This window comes from Morus notabilis, unplaced genomic scaffold (assembly GCF_000414095.1).
Source record: "Morus notabilis unplaced genomic scaffold, ASM41409v2 Scaffold451, whole genome shotgun sequence".
NCBI lineage: Eukaryota > Viridiplantae > Streptophyta > Magnoliopsida > Rosales > Moraceae > Morus > Morus notabilis.
Genome location: NW_010361080.1, coordinates 946,994 through 964,916, shown reverse-complemented (window position 1 = coordinate 964,916; position 17,923 = coordinate 946,994). Strand labels below are relative to the sequence as shown.

The following is a 17,923-nucleotide window of genomic DNA, read 5'->3' as shown; positions in this document are numbered from 1 at the left end:
GTTGCAACAGCGTCTGCAACAACCTCTGGTGGAATTGTTGATGATATAGATTTCGAGGATGAAACTGAAGATGACAGTGACGATGATGACGTAAGCCTTGGGAAGATTCAGGAGGCTTATAAGAAGATGTACAGCAAATGGCTTGTTGTTTGCAAACAAAACAAATCGCTTGAAGATAAAGTTGGTGTCTTAACAAAGGAAAGAGATGAGTTGAAGAAGGCTGCAATAAATTATGAAATCTTGGCAACAAAGCATCAAGGAAAGCTTGCTGAGACCAGACTCGAATTGGAGCAGACCCAGAAGAATTTAAGGATGCTAAACTCGGGCACATCAAAATTGGATCACTTACTCTCACAACAAAAAAACTTGTGGTGATCATTCAGGCCTTGGCTACAAGGGTCAAGAAATTTCTGGGAAGACTGTCTTTATGAAAGGAGCCACCAGTACTATGATGCAGTCTTTTAAGAAATCTCGGGTAAGCTTAGACAATAAGTTTGTTGTAACACGACAAGCAACAAACAGGTTCGTTTTTATCTGTCACTATTGTAATTTGCCTGGCCACATTAGACCTAGATGTTACAAATACTTGAATGCTTTAAAAAGAGGTATGATTATTAATCCATCAAATTTCGCATTCACAAGAAGGACACCTAAAGCAAAGATTGATGTGCAGAATAAATTTCCTAGACGTGTGTGGGTAAGGAAATCTGATTTAAGGTGTCTTGGGGCTTATACTTCTTTTAGAGTATGTACTAATAAATCTGAGTATTGTGGTAATGGTCACTTCAAGTTTTTGATAGGTGATAAAAGTAATATGCATCGGAGAATACCATATTCAGGGGGAGTATGACTTGTGGAGGATTCAGGGGGAGCGATTTGCAGGAAGGTGTTGCTCATTTTCTAGAATGTTTGGCTTATTTTTGTCAAAAAGGGAGAGTAAGTAGTCTGGAAACTTGATTGGTGCAAAAAGTATTGTGTTTTAGTTGCTATTATTAGTTTTGCCAAAACAATGCTAAAGGGGGAGATTGTTGGGATTTGTTTCACAATTTGTGTATTGATTGTAATCGGATTTGATTGGCATTATTTTGGGAATGTTTTGCTGTGATGATTGGGTTTGGAAATGTCTTTGCAGCTGGCAAGTTTCCTTTGGCAGGTTTCAAAAAATCCAGAAACTTGTTTTAGTTTCTATTTTTCTAAGTCAACTATTGATTCAAAGATGGAAAATTGATTTGATTGATTCTTGATTGAGATTTCATAGCTGGATGATCTTCCTCTGCCTCCTAAGAACGTGTCCAGGTTCATATATCAGTTTTGGGAAGATTTCAGAATTAAAAGAATATTGATTCGTCTGGTTTTGAAAAAGTTGGCCGTAACAGCTATGTTGTAGTGTTGTTGCAACATGATCTGCAACATATGTGGTTCAGCGAATTAATGGAAGATGTGTCAAGCTATTCACAGCTTGCTTATTTATTGAAAGTGTTCCTTAAGTCTTTGTACGCCTCTTGATGAGTTTTTACTGGGTTGTGAGACAGGGGTGAGCACTTGTATTGAGAGAGATGATTTTAGTGTTTTTCGGGAGAAAAACTTAGTTGGAGGGATTCCAATGTTAAAAAGTCGAGGGGATTCCGCTGTTCAAGTCCATTGGGAAATTGCAAGTTCATAGGCGTCTTCTTAGAGAGGGAGTCTCGGGTAGATTAAGTCCGATTGAATTGTAAAAGAGTTCTTAGTGGATTGTTCATCATTTGGGCGTGGTCCCGCGGAGTAGGGTGTTACCGAACCGCGATATCATTTCTCTCGTGTTCTTTTATTTTATGTTTCTGAATTATTCATATTGTCTTATAAATTGTTAAAAGACTAAAATCGGTACTAACAGCCCCAATAATATCTAAATAATAAATAAAAATAAAAATAAAAACATGAATTAGTTGCAGGCACAACGCTTGTTGCGAGAAAAGTTCTATGCTAATGTGTGTTTCCTAGAATTAGTTTGATCTTTCTTATTGAGTGATATATAAAAGACAAAGTTTTCTTATAATATTTTCCTCATTTATATTGTTGTTATTTTTAATACTCATATAAGTGGAAAGAACTATATCACAGGTAAAATTCTTTTTTTTTTTTTTTTAATTATCAGTAACAGGTGAAAGTCCTTGTTGGCTCATGCATGTGTTGGATAGGTGCACGGCTTGTTTAGTTTAAGGGGTTTGAACCCCGATTTAAAATGTTCAGCAACAATGTTTTTTTTTTATAAAATTTGAATTATGGTTTAAATTATCTTATTCGAATCGTGAAGCAAACGTGCCCGTAAAGACCACACATGAATTTAGTATTTCCAATATTACTCAACAAGTCTCTCAAACGACAATCTAGAAACAAACGACACTAATATAACGGTTAAAATTACATCAACTGGTGGGTAAAAACAAAACAAAATAAATATGGGCAAAAACTTGGAGAACATGAAAACTATATGAGGCCTATAGCTTTGACAAGAGGATAAAATATAGAAGCTGTTACCTCCATTACCTGCCCTTTCCAGGTAACTAGTAAATATCAATATTTTGACTAAAGTATGACCTTTGATGTTATTCAAAATATTAAATATGAAAAACGTCTTGTAGGAGTGGGTAGAAGTTGCCAATTTAAGTCTCTACCATAAATTATACATTAGCATGGACGACGGATTACTGTGATTATTTTATTTAATAATCTTGTATTATTTATTTAGGATTTGAAAACATGTTTTATTGCTCAGTTTTATCGGTATTTTATGAGTTGTAGTTCATTGTTCATTAATAAGAGTTTTTGAGAATTCACTTAGCTATTTTGCATCAACTTAATTCATCTTAACTCTTCGGCTATATATAATTAATACTCAATAAGAAATTTTAAACTAAAAAACTGAGAAAGTCCTCAAGATAAAACGTAACTGCATCTGAAAAAGATGGGAGAATATAGTAAATAGCATATTTTTAAAACTAAATTAAGTATATAGTATATTAAAAATCTTAGTTTAAAGATGGGAGAATATAGTAAATAGCATATTTTAGTTTTAAAATCTTCTATTTACTATAATTTCTTGAGAAAAGAAATGAAATTTCCCTTACTCTGCACCTGTTATCATAGGGCACGATTGGTACCATTTTCAAAATGGTTTTCTTTTCAGTATAAAATTGAATATGAAATTATTTTGAGAATAATACTGATTCTGAAATTGCATTTGGTTGGTTTTTTAAAAGATTATTTTGCCTATAATAGAAAGATGAAATCATATTTGGTCGTGTTTATGAAATTTTATTTTGAGTACGTGTAATTAACACTCTTAAATTAATACATTAAGTAATTAATAATGGAAAATTACGTAACAAATATAAATTAATATACAAGTCATATAATAATAAATACATTATTACTTATTATTAATAATTAAATTAGAGATATAATAAACTAATATGCTAAACAATTAAAAATAGTAATTAATAATCAGTATATAAGCAATTACTATGTTAGTAATGTACTTATAATTACTAGTTTTAATCAGTGTATTATTAAAAAATAGTTAGGATATTAATAATTTACTAATTAAATAATTAATTACTTGCTAATAATTATTTAATACCTTATTTTTGTACATCAATTTTTGGTAATTGATCTTTAAATAATAATTAGTTACTAATTGTCAGTTATTAATTACTATTCATTAGTATGTTATAGAATTAATAATTAATAGTTATCAATTATAAAATTGAGTAATTACTATTTATTTATTATTTATTAACAATTTTACTATTTAATATATTATAATCAATGTATTATATAATTAATATACTAATTTTTATTATTAATTATTTCATTATTAATATAATATACAATCAATTTTTCTTTAACTAATAATTAATTGCTGTTTATTATTTACGTTTATTGATAAATTACAAATTTGATAATAAGAAAGTAATATTTAATTAATAATTAAGTGACTACTATCTAGTTATTAATTATTATTTAATATGTTATATAATTAGTAATTAGTAATTGATAATTTATTTTTAATATAACACTATTGATAAGTACTAGAAAATGAAAACAGAAAAGAGAATAATTTTCAATCGTTTTATAATTCGTTAACAAAAACTACTCTCATTGTTTTTTGTTTTCATTCTCGTTTTCAAAATATTTGCTAAACAAATGAAGTTTATACATTGTTTTCATTTCGTGTCTCAAAATACGTACAGAAACATTTTCAAAAACATTCAAAAATTAATTCTAAACACACCTTAAGTGTTAGTTGCAGCACCACAGTCTCCACCTGATGTCTTTTCATTTACATCTTCAAAACATGGAAAAAAAAATGAAAGATTAAAAGAACTAAAATAGAAAAACATACATAAAAATATAAAAGTATATATTACCTCTAATTTTTTAGTAAAGAATCATGAAGTTAGGAATGTTCTAAACAAAGTGCTTAATGTATTGGTGCAAAAACTTTTTTTCTCCTAAAACACATGTTGCCCCCCTCCTTTGAAGCGTTTGTTCTAAAATAAAAGTTTAATGACAACACATCTTGTCTCACTCCTTTGTATATTGTAATTAAACATTGAATACATTCCTGAACAAGTCTTTTAGCCCCCGTTGAAATTCACTTTTAAACATATCATGAACTGTTGAAATCTTGGCATTAGAGTACCGAAACAGGTTTGGCTTCTTGGAAAACAATCTCCACATCCTCCTTGGACCACCCTATAGAATTGAGAACATTTTTTTTTTTCTCTTGGGTTTTCTCCTTGAACCATGAGAGGCCAGTGATAAACCGAATTAAAATTTTCTTCCCTTTCTTAAATTTTACTTCAAAGGTTGTATCAATGCACTTAAAAAATTCACTCGGATGAAGAGACGAGGTTCTTGGACATTTTTCAAAGGTTGTATCAGAGCAATGCATGAACAAAGATGGTCCCTTTGATTAAGTATTTCTCTCACATAATCAGTGTTTGCAAACACGTTTTTAAGTAGCTTAACAAACCTCTCGATGACTACAACAAAAAAAAAGTTTATATCAAATAAACTTTTAACAAGTTTTAATAATTTAGCTAAAACTCCCAATATGACGAAATTTTGTTGTTTGATGACACCTTTCGAGCGATGATTTTAATATCTTATTATCGCACTTTCAGCGACAAGTTTTTTTTCTTTAACAACAGTAAAAGCTTGCAAATTCGTTGTTAGCGAGTAACTGGTATAGCTTGCCTCATCTAAGTAGGTATTAACATTTGAACATTTAGTGCATAAATTCAGTATCTAAATAAGAAAAGTTTGTATAAGCTGTAATAAACAGATCAGTTATTAAATAGTTTAAAAAAATATCAAATTCTATCCATCCATCATTATTCAATTTCATGTCTAAACATGTCAAGATCATTGAGAAATATCAGGATCCAGCTATACATAGTAACATCCTGTCATAACGCTCTACGCTCTTCACAAGCAGAGGCCATTATGCATTTTCAACCACAATATACTATATGAATAGGCTGTACAATCTCAACTGACAGCAAACAACATAAAATCCGAGAAGCTATCCCCAAGACACAGAGTATCAAATACCTTACAAACAAAAGTATAAAATTTATATTGCCCCTTGTGACTTTCGTATTATTGCTGCTTATAGTATCCACTTTGGTACGGAGGGGGGTGGTATGGAGATGGAACGGTGTAAGGAGGCCGAGGCATGGAACCAGATTGTTGTGCATGAGAATTGTAGTATGGACCGCGCCATCCAGGGTACGCAGGTTGGCCATATTCGTGGCTTGCTGGAGGCTGCTGTTGGACCTGAGGAGGATATGGAGCCCCAGAGGGAGGTGCCAAGTGGTAAGGTGGCTGGGGCGGTGGCTGCTGCGGTGCACCATATGGAGGTGAGCTATAGGGAGGAGCAGGGTGAGCATACCCAGCCACTGCAGGCTGCTCGGGAGGCTGGTAGTAAGGTGGCGCTTGAGGACGAGGTTCAGTTGGCGGTTGTGAACTGGACCTCGGAGGCTGATGGCCCGCAGGAGGATAACTGTTGTTGTATGCACCTGCGGTTTTGTTGTCCTGGAAGGAGAGACCTGCCATTTGCCTCTGCACATCTTCAATCATTTCGCGGCACTGCATGTTTCTGGTCATTACAAAGTCACTGCACTGTTGCTTCACATTTGTGATTGCGTCCTGTTTCATCATTAATACATCCGTAGTTAAACTCCGAACTCATGTAATTTATTTATCAAGCATTGATAAAGCCAATAATTTCCTGATATAATGACCCTATATAAGTTGAATAAAGTGTTGTGAATGCATTGAGATTGATTATATTTTTATGAAATCAATTTAAAGCAAAAAAACAAAATTATCATATTTTTGTACCTGAAGAGTAACATAAAACTTTAACCCCTCGTTAATGTTGTCCTTAATTTCTCGGAACTTTGCTATGGCAGCTTGAATCTGCTTGTAACATTTCTCACGAGATGCTGCAACAAGTTGAGAGAGGTAAATATTTATACATGCACAAAGAGGAGAATAATATACTTCACTGTGTTGGAAAGTGAACAAAAAAGCATTATGAAAGCAAGGAATAGAGTCCTGCAATGGAACTAAGACGTGCACCTCCCCAGGAAAACGTTAAAAAATAGGGAAAGGAATAAGTTATAGAACCCAGTAAAGAAAGGTATATAGTATTCAAACGTGTAAAGAAAGGTATATAGTATTCAAACGTGACATGTAAGTTTGACTCGCAGATTAAAACCTTCATAGAATAAAGTGGCAGCAGACGCCCAATAATTCACGTACATAGAGAAATGAATAGACCAACACCAATTCATAGATCTGGGACTGCTCAGGGGGTGTTTTGAACCATTTTTCATACTTAAGGGGCCAAAATGAACCATTTTTAATATTCGGGAGCCATGTTAAAACAAGGTACAACGTTTAGGCGGCATTTATGAAATCAATCCTAGATTTAAAAGGAGGACAAAAAATCTTGATTGTACGTTTTTATGTTAATTCACTCTTCAGTTGATGGTAATGCTACTAGAATGTTTATACACATATCACCGCATGCTAAAACCAATCAATACGTAACAATTATATAAGAAAGAGAATTATGGATTAGCAAATCATAAACTGAAAAAGGGCACTACCTTTGTAATCTTCGAGATTAAAGATGGCAGAGAAGTCCTCGTTTTGTGCCTGAGCAATGACAAACAATGATTAAGAAACACTATAATACTCTATTGCAATCACCTGTTTTTAATTATATAGTAATGTGTTAACTATTAACTAAATACAAATTCTATAGTGAAACCTGCCACGAGGAAGTTAACATTTATAATTTAAGTTCAGAGACGAAAAAGCATTAGCTCTCCACTTTATTAAATAATAATAATAATAATAAAGACGTTTTTACAAGGAAAATGATATTCCAAATTCAAAATGCATGTACTGCCGTTTTTTTCGAAGAACTCCATGAATATGAGATATTTCAAGCGTAATTGACTAATTCTATCAACGAATTGATTTCTCTAAGAAGGAAAATACTATGAAAATGCCTCTTGACACATTCAATTTACAATTTTTCTTCATTTTTGTGCTATTTTCATTTGTCATATTTACTACATTTCTCTATTACAATGAGAGAAAAAATTAAGGAAGAAAAAAATCCTTCTTTTTACTTTATTTCTTCTTTACTGAAACCAACAATCTTACTTTCTAAAAACACAATCAAACACATTAAAATATTGCAAAAACTGGTTCTAGGTAGTTCTTATAACGTAAGTCATAATCGATCATTATCATTACAAGACAAGCACGGCAGGAAAAAGAGAGTGAGAGAAGAAAACAATTGGTGGGGAATAAGAAAAATGACAGTTTAATTCAGAATTGCTCTCGGCCAATATAGAATTATCAATTTAGTTTAACAGGTATTACTCACAGTACAACATTACTAATAATATAATATCACAAAAACAATGAAATAGACATTGCAAAAAAACGAACCGCAAATATGGTTTATTATAAAACAGACCTGGATTTGCAGCAATAATTGCTCTTGTGCTTCGATATTTTGAGCAATTTCTTCACATATATGATCATACTTTGATATCTCCTTTCTGAAAAGATCTTCATAGGAGCCAGTTGATGTCATCAACTTTGGTAATATATCATCCTAAAGCCATATGAAAAAATGTGAGCCCCAAAAAAAAATTCTTGATGTGGCAAAGAAGCATCAACAATTAACAGAATAGCAAAATCGAAAGGGACAAGTATCGATCACAATAAGTAATCCAACAGCTGAAATTAGCAGCCCATAATAAAGTAAGCAGTCCATAAAGTAGCAGCCCATAATAAAGTAAGCAAACAATCAATTAAGATTCAAGAATTGAACTTCAACATACAGTGACGCAAGACCAAATTTCAAATACAACCCCGTACAGGATAAGAGGAATACGATCAGATAATTGGACCTACCTTTCTTTTCATCTCTTTAAGCATGTCTTCAAGACCAGCACGTTCAGAAGCAAGTGTTTCCAACTGCCTCTGCATTATTGAACACGGACAGAATATAAATTCACAAAAGATCCAGCAAAAGAAGGTACTATTTTAAGTATTACAACTGCCGAAACAGGCCCAGATTTTGTTTCCAGTCACCATATATTATTTTCAAGAAGCAGAGACCTTAGTCCCTTTGGTTCCACAATTCTTTTTGAATTATTTAGTGATATACTTCAAAAAAATTAAAATCCAAAATATATCATCACGTAGTACTTGAAGCATTTTTCTTCCCTTCTGTTATTAGGTAACTGATAGATCCTTGACAGATACACTAACAGAAAGTAGAACAGAATTTGATAGACAAGAAGAAGAAAGAATCTGTATAGACAATTGCTGAAAGTTACAACGAATTGCGGAACTTCGAGGGTCCGTGGCCTCCCCTACTTGGAAATGTTTCCAAGATTTTCCCTTGTACAATTACTGAAACCTTTCCTACCTCTAACCGTGTCCTCCTCCTTTTATTCTCATCCCTAAACTTTCTTAACAGGCTAACTAACAATCTTTCATAACAAGCTTCATAACAAACTAACCAATTTTATTCAACAAGCTAACTAACAATCTTGCTTAACAAACTTCTAACTCCTCTTAAGTCTTCTTACTCTTCCTAATGTAAACTTGCCTGAGTAAAGGCTTATCAATTACACCCCCCTCAAAAGAGTCACCTTGTCCTCAAGGTGTAAGTCAAGAAATCGCAGCCGAGTGAAGGGTAATAAACCCGCCAACTCCAATTACAGCATTGGCAACTTTTCCCATTCCAACCCTAATTACACAAATTTCTCCATTCCCAGCCACAGTTGCACATACATTTATGGACGTAGCTCTAATTTTTCTGAAATTGGCATCTGAAATCTTTGTATGTGCACAAGAAGCATAGGAATGTGGTGACCTTTTCAAATTCTCGTTGGGGTTGGCCTTAGTCTCTCCGAACTTAGAGAAATTTCGAGGCTCATGGTTGAAAACACTACCACCCAGGTCGAAAATTGTACCAGAAAACCCAGACCCATCACTGATTAGGCCAAAATTTGAAGATTCAGTACATATCTTGCTGAAATTGGCCCCAATTTCACTGATATTTGGAGGCCCAGCCCTTATTGAGCCATAATTAGGCCCAATAATGTTGTACTTACGCAGCCCAGACCCAAAACATGCAAAAATTGACCCTGCCCACACCATAACCACGAGAACCAACCTCAATCGCCACATCCTGTGGCCGTCGCTCCATCACCAATCTCAGCCCAGTCCCCATCACCATCTCCCGAGGTAGCCAGCCCCCTTCCGACCGCCTTCTGCCTCCGTTCGGCCTCTCCCACCATGGGTCTTCGCCGTTTCGGTCAAACTCCCCAAAACCCAGAATCCCAACTCCCTCTTGAAGCAGATCAGAGGCCTCCGCCCCTAAAACACCTCTTTTCTATCCCTGTTGCGTTTGTCTGATTCCGACCAAGATCAGCCTCACCCAGACCAATTCATCGCCGATCTGCACCTCACGGTGCGGATCCCAGCCATTCTGACCCCCAACTCGTGAATCCAAACGCCCCCTCGTTGCCGTTTGCCACCTCTGACACCTTCCCCAAGCCGAATCCGGCGCCAATCGGCCCTTCTCGTCGTGGAACTAGGCCTTCCAAGCCCCAACTGGCGCAAATCTGCTTATTCCATCGCAGATCAGACAGATTGATGTCGAGATCGTCCCCTCCATTGCGTGGTTCCTCCTCGCGAAGAATCACCTTCCTCGACGGTCGTCCGATCTGCCCTCCCTTGCGCGGTTCCTCACGATTCCGGTCAGCATCTCCAAGTCCGAAAACCTTAGGTTCAGCCACAACTCCTTCCTGCTCAATTCCTTCTGCCCCAGCCTTTGACCTGCGACCCACTTCATGACCCGAACTAGTTCCCCCTTCCCGAACCCCAACGGCGCCTGAACTGGAATCCTCCGCCGGCATCTTAGCTTTCGTCGACGCCCTTAAACGCTTCATTTGCTCCTCTATCAGACGACGCAAATCGGCAAGATTCTGATTCATCTCAGCCCTAAATTCACCTATTCTTTTCTCCACTGAAACTTGTTGAATCTCCTTCTCCACCACCTCACATCTCTCATCCATTTTCCTGGCCGCCATAATCACCCAGAAACGATGCTCTGATACCAAAATGATAGATCCTTGACAAATACACTAACAGAAAGTAGAACATAATTTGATAGACAAGAAGAAGAAAGAATATGTATAGACAATTGCTAAAAGTTACAACAAATTGCAGAACTTCGAGAGTCCGTGGCCTCCCCTACTTGGAAATGTTTCCAAGATTTTCCCTTGTACAATTACTGAAACCTTTCCTAACTCTAACCATGTCCTCCTCCTCCTTTTATTCTCATCCCTAAACTTTCTTAACAAGCTAACTCGGCTAACTAACAATCTTTCATAACAAGCTTCATAACAAACTAACCAATCTTATTCAACAAGCTAACTAACAATCTTGCTTAACAAACTTCAAACTCCTCGTAAGTCTTCTTACTCTTCCTAATGTAAACTTGCCTGAGTAAAGGCTTATCAGTAACGTATGAAAGGCATGTCATCCAAGTGTAAGATAGGGCTACAATCCGTCACCTCAGAGACTCAAGTTAGCAGAATTTCAACTTTTCTGGATTTTTTCTCTTTTCATACCACCAACTTTCTTCGCATACAGCTCCAAGCATATTAAAACAGAAAAGGGAGAACAAAAGGTTTTCCAAAAACTTCAATTGCAGAAGAAGATAAAGCAAAGAATTTCATTGTAACGTTCATGTTAAGTCCATATACTTGCACATCCATCAATTTATTATGAGCATCATGGTTTGGTTGCATATGCATGCCGGCGTGCTTTGCATTCCTAATATTTGTACAATGACTACAAATCTCCAAAAGGCTATTATGTACTTTCAAGAATTATAACATTTCAGTTACTGACATTAAAGTAACAAAAAGAAAAAAAAAATAGTACATACAAGCATAAACTTGAAAATAGAAGGAATCCTTCACCTTAAACAAATTTTACAAATTGGTCAATGCAAATTCCTACACTTCACTACCTAACTTTTCAGATGGACATTTTCATGTGTTAGTATTAGCTCTACAACGTTTTAAAGATAAACACAGCACGTCCACATCTAAACATATTTGATATATAGCTCCCTAGCAAAGAGCGGACAATGAATGAAGTTCCAATTTCAATATAGCATCAATGTCAAATGTAATAAGACATCAACTACAGTGTGGGACAAAGTACAAACCACAGGCCACACTCATATTCTTTAAACCTAAATATATTCTATCTCATCTCTGATCAAATGACAGGAGAAGAAAATAAACAATGCAATTCCTTATTAGTACAATACTAGTAGATGACATAACAAATAACAAGAACAAATATCCTAAAAGGAACCTTACGGTAACATTAAAAAAAATGGCATCAGAAGAAAAAATAGAGCATAGTGTAAAGATTTAAAAAAGAAAAAAAAATTAGCCTGAACCATGAACAATTAAGAAAGAACATCACAGCCCAGATATTAAGGATAATAGACGTATCATTGATCCCATGAAATAAGGATTCATTAAATGAACAAGTTGTTTGGCTTGAAAAGATTACCAAGCTCTGCTTCAGCGCCCCCACAATAGCATCTTCATTAGCATCCAAAGACATTATTGGCCTTGCTAAAGTTGGGAGTGCAGATTCAATCTGAAACAACCCCAAAAAAAAATGCATTCAGTTATTCGCATATGCATGGAATTATGGAGAGGCGACTCGATTACTTTAATAACTAAACTAAAAAAAAGGTCAATTACTATTGCCCAGAACTAAAGCAGAGATACAGAAAAGTAGACAAATCAATAGACGGAAAGAATGTCGATAGTTTGAGATTCTTTAAGATTCTTTAGTAGGCTAAAAAAATAATAATTAAAAAAAAAGGGTACTCCAAAATAGAATCCTTTAAAAAATAAAATAGAAAAGAAAAATAGAATGACATGAAGAACCGTCTTCCATTGTTATACAATTAAAATCATATTCCATTGACGTTAAATCATCAAACCATAAAAAGCTATACAGATATGCCCACATCTCACTGTCGTAACTGGCCGCCCCCTATAAGGCCTAATAAGAAATTCAAAACCATACCGGGCGGCGATCAAGGATTGACATGAGAGCTGAATGCTCCCTCACTGAACGCTCAATACGGGCATCACTGTCTGTTGCTTGTTTCAAATTAGCTGCAAAACGGTTCAACCTATCCTGCAGATTCTTTGTAAGAGTGCTGGACTGAGGCCTCGTCCACCGTGTTCCAAATTGGCTTCTAAACTGACCATCTTCTCTTGCCTCTTTCTGCAAGAGTTCCTCAACCTGAAGCAGCATTTCCTGGTTCACCCTCCTCAGATCTTTAAGCTGTTGTAACTCAGCTTCCAAACCAGCTGGACCCCCACAAACCTGCACTGCCTCCACATCTTCTTTCAAATCTGTCGGGAGAGAGAAATTTCCTTCCAAGGCCAGAACAGATTCTGGTAGGTCCATTTCCTTAAGCCTGACCCGGGTTAGCTCACTAGCTTGTTGCAATTTTTCTGCTTGTGTTCTGATAATATCGTCGACCATTTCAGTGTACCTGGAAAGTGCCTTTGCACTACTGTCTGGAACCAGACTCGCAAACATCTTTTCCTTGCTTGCGTCCAACACCTCATTCATTGCCATTGGCTTCACCATGGAAAATGACTGGAGAGGTGGTAAAGAAGTAGGGGAAGGAACCCTCATGAGATAAACTCTATCATTCTCCTTCACAGCCCTCTCCAGGTTGCGATTAATAGTAGCCTCCAACTTGGTAATTGCTTCCAAAAGCTGTGCAGGAGCCCCTTTCGAAGATTTCTTAGCCTCAGATAGTGCCGTGATCCCGCTCTTCAACCGTGCAATTTCCTCCGCAATCTCTTCTTTCTCATGCAACTCCAAACTATACCTATAGCAAGCTTCCGCAAAAAATAGAGCTGCCTTTAGCTGAACATGAGATACCCAACCCTTATCAAAATGTTGGTTTAAAGGTGCGGCATTCAGGGCCGCTAAAGCCTCCTCATAATATAATCCAACCTGTAATATCAACCACGTCAAAATAGTTTGTGCACATTATTGATATGCTTCCTAATGTAATCCCATCGAATAGAAACTGGAAATACATCTGTCCAATAGCAATTAATTGAAAACCCATAAAATCCGAGAGACACTATTATCCACATGATAAGATCAGCATCATATTATTGATTTAAATCAGCCAAAACCAACCAAATGTCTTGCAAGACCCAAAAGAAATTTATTTTCTTTTCCCATCATTAAATTATAAAACTAACTTTTCCTAATTCAACTATCCAATAATCCAAATTATCCAGATTCAAAGTCTGACATTGAATTCATGAATCATACAAGATAACAGTTTAATTAAAGCACTTCATCATTAACACATCTGCATTGATCAAAAGATAAGTCCAATCAATAGTAAATTCCAATCAAACACTGTAAAACCCTCACCTGCCTAGAGATCTTAGCGCAGACACCGGGAGTGCTCCCTTTGGCTATCGAATTCTCAAACACGCACTCCTGCGCCTGCGCCAGCATAAGCCTTTCGAGCATCCCGGCGCACTCCACCGACAAATCCACCGTCGTGGAGCTCCCGATCGACGCCTTCGTGGCGGCGTTGTCCCTCAGGAAGGCGAACGCCCCCGCCGCAGCGATGAACGCGTGCGACGCCTGCCTCCGGCCCTCAACAGTCGACCGATCGTACGACAGACCAATCTGGCTGTAGACGGCGCCCAAATTGAACAGCACGGCGGCTTTTTCGAGATGAATGTTCTGCTGCAATGCCTTCTGCTTGTTCTTGAAGGCGTCGTGCCATACGAAAGTAATGGAATTGATGTGATCCTTATCGGGGGAGATCGGGAAGCGAGTCTCGACGAGGCAGAGGGTTTTGAAGTAGCTCTGGAGGAGGTCGCGGCGGGCGGGGAGGGAAGGGTCGGAGTGGCGCTCGACGTCGGAGCGGAGCTGCTTTAGGGTTTGGAGATCATCGTCGAGGTTCTGGGCCTCGCGCTCGGAGTAATTGAAGGCGATGAAGTTGCGGAGAGGGCGGTAGAGGTCGATTTGCGTGGTCTTCTTCTCGTAGAGGGCCAGCATCACGTTGGACGACGCCGACGACGACGACGGAGCCGCCATTATTGGGGGTTTTCGAGCTTTTTTGAGTAAAAATGAAATTAAAATGAAAATCAAGAAGAGAAGAGAAACTTAAAAGTGAGATTTATTATTGGAGTGAGGATTGACTGGGTTGTTGATGTACTTGTTTGTGGCTGAATAACAGGGCCTTTGTTAATTTCTTCTTGACAAAGGAAAACTGAAATGTGCAATTTCCTTTTTTTTCCTCTTTTCTTTTTTTTTTTCTTTTCTCGTTTGTTATTGATTTTGAATGGGGCCCAAAGTCAGAGTTTGGGTTTGAGGTTTTAATTAGAATTGAGATGTAATTTTATACTATAGTTTTTAACTGTAATAATAAAATTTAATGTTATTTTTTATGAGAGCTTTTAACTATAGTAAAATTTGAATTGAAAACTCGAATCAATGAAATGAACGAGGCACGTCTATTTAGTTCAACAATGAACTAAAACCTCGTTTATATCATTAATTTGAGTTTTTAATTCTAATTTTACTACAGTTAAAAATTTTCAGAAACAATCATATCTAATTTTTTTATTACAGTTAAAAATTTTCACATAAAATCACATTTTAACTCAAATTAAAAACTCGAATCGACGAACTGAAATAGTCAGCCCATCCTATCATCTAATTGATACATCTAATATAATCCTCTAAAAAAATTGGATTAGATTGGACGTTGGATTCAAATTTTAAAAATCCAATATATCTAATATAATCAAATATATTTATTTTATATAATAATTATGTATATGAATGATATGCAATTAATGGGTAGAAGCGTGTTTGTGTTGCCGGTCATTATATTTTGCAACTGATGTCCACTTGTTTTTCAATATTTATATTTTTTTCTAGTTTTTTGTTTTTTAATTTGAACAAGAATTTTTTTTGCATGAACTTAAATTTACTATATTATTTGTCATGTTTGATGATTTTGATTTTTATATTTGACATCCATGATGGGAATATTAAATTGTTTTGAAAATATATGGATTTATCACTTTGAGCAAGTTGTATAAAATTTAGTAGCTTTTAATAAATTTTGACAACAGCTTGTATGATCCGTTTAGTTTATAGATTTAACATAAAATTTAAAGTTTATCAAAGAAAATATAGTAATAAAAAATTATAAACAGTAAACATGGTAAGTTAATCCGATCATCCAATCTAAACTATTGGATTGGACAATAATATAGTATATTGGATTGGATGGATTTAAAAAAAAAAATTTATTAGATTAGATTGAATTATGGATAATAAAAAAAATATATGGAAAATTGGATTGGATGGCCGGTAGTTCACCCAGCCCATAATATTTGTCTGCAACTTTTCTAATTTAGCAAAATGGTCGTTACGTTCCACCTTTTAATGATATTCTTACTTTTCTAAATTTTTCCTTTCCATTTTCCTCTTTAATCACGTTAGGCTTATTGCGTACTAAAGCCTGTTTTTCACAGTTGATTAGTATTTGGAATACTAAAATGATGAATAAGTTCTGCTAGGTGGTTCTCGTGGCAGCCGTAAGGTTTGGAAAAAGTAATTAACTGTGCTAGGGTTTATAGTTTGTCTGGTAATTAAAATGAAGACATTGAATGCTATTTCTTTCTTTTTAAATAGACTAGTTTTGTAACGTGCTCCACATGTATTATCGTGTTGGAGATACATAAAAAATTTATTATTTATCAAATAATAAGAAATTCATTTATACAATCATTTAAGGATTTTTAAATTTATAGATAACATTGATAAAAAAAATAAATAGAGACACATTTAAAAAAAAAATTATTTTAACCAACTAAAAATGAAATTGGAACATATGTGAAAAAATTACTCTCACTACAACAAAAAGGGTTATTAGCGACGACATTTATCGTTGTTAAAATTACAGTATTAGCGACGACAGGTCGTCGCCAAAAAGAAATCAAAGTTTTTGAACGACTTGTCGTCGCATTAACTATTAGCGACGACATGTCGTTGCACAAAATTTTAATATTTGCGACGACATGTCGTCGCTAACATGTGACAAATTATTCGTGACGACATGTCGTCACTAATAGTGAATGTCGCCAAACCAATCTGGCGCCAACAATTTTGGCGCCAGTTTGTCCATTCTTTGCGACAACATGCCGTCGCAAATATGAATACGTACAGTTGGCGGTGACGTGGTCAAAAAGATGCAGAAAATTTGGCGGTTTCCCGCACAAAGGTTTCAGATAGTTCTTTTACCTTTTTTCCCGCTGTTTTGGTCTGCTTTGCTTTTTTCATTTGTTTTTTGGTTTGTCACTGCTCTGTATATCTAATAAGATCTCTCTTTTTTCCCTCACCCTTATAATTCAACTGGTAGTCGTTGGACAAATTTATATTTTACTCTGGTTGCCCATACTCTGCCGCATACAAATTATATTTGTATGATGGATACAATATCTTATTACTTTTTTGCCACAAAAGGGTTATAAATATATAAGTTTATTTACTCATCACACAATGATGAGAATGTATAATATCTTAGCCATATTTTTTACATAAAAATATTATCACATTCATATTTTGTTACTATTTTTTATTGCCATTTTCATCTGCTCATTCATCTATTCATTCACTTATTTATCTATATTGTTTCAGATTTTATATCATTTAGTACTTTAACTTTCCTACTGCTGTATCCTTCACTGTTGTTCACAGTTGCTTCATCAGTGGGCAGCACTTGCAGCGTTTGAAGTATATTCTTAACAGTTTTTATCCATAGGTTTTTAATAAGTGTTATTGGCACTTGATGTATGAGTTTGTTGTGGAAATGTTCATGTCCATTCTTTATGCTTCGCTATGTTTATTTGCATTTGTCTTCGTCATTTTATTAATACATAATTCTGATGTAAAACGCTAAGAAAAGTTTCCTATTATTCTTAAGAAATATTAGTAATCTATACGTTTTAATCTTCCATTTTATAACTAAATCGTTTTTATATATGAACACCCTCTTTATTTTTTTTCCTGCAGCTATATATACATATATATCTTCACTTAGCAGATTTCAGTTTTAATTGGCATTTTTGTGTGACGACCCTCCTATGAGGCCGCCACTGTAACTTAAACTTTTTAACTTGTACTTACTGGGGTTTCTTAAAATATGCGGAACATTTTTTTTTTTTTT

General features: G+C 35.3%; 1 protein-coding gene across 1 annotated transcript; it reads right to left on the bottom strand.

Moving 5' to 3' along the window:
- Positions 1 to 5,345: 5,345 nt before the first annotated feature.
- LOC21408547 (vacuolar-sorting protein BRO1) lies at positions 5,346 to 14,934 on the bottom strand. Its single transcript, XM_024165816.1, has 8 exons — positions 14,101 to 14,934; positions 12,715 to 13,665; positions 12,187 to 12,276; positions 8,491 to 8,559; positions 8,048 to 8,188; positions 7,164 to 7,212; positions 6,391 to 6,494; positions 5,346 to 6,195 (listed from the first exon to the last, which is right to left on the bottom strand). Exons 1-8 carry the CDS (start codon positions 14,776 to 14,778, stop codon positions 5,647 to 5,649), a joined length of 2,631 nt encoding a protein of 876 aa, XP_024021584.1. The 5' UTR covers positions 14,779 to 14,934; the 3' UTR covers positions 5,346 to 5,646.
- Positions 14,935 to 17,923: the final 2,989 nt, after the last annotated feature.

What these genes read in the sequence shown, in the direction of transcription:
- LOC21408547 (XM_024165816.1), bottom strand. Translation starts at nt 14,778, where the DNA reads ATGGCGGCTCCGTCGTCGTCGTCGGCGTCGTCCAACGTGATGCTGGCC. An exon ending in CAATCCTTGATCGCCGCCCG is followed by an intron (nt 12,277 to 12,714) that starts GTATGGTTTTGA and finishes GGGTTGTTTCAG; the next exon opens with ATTGAATCTGCACTCCCAAC. An exon ending in TTAAAGAGATGAAAAGAAAG is followed by an intron (nt 8,189 to 8,490) that starts GTAGGTCCAATT and finishes ATATGGCTTTAG; the next exon opens with GATGATATATTACCAAAGTT.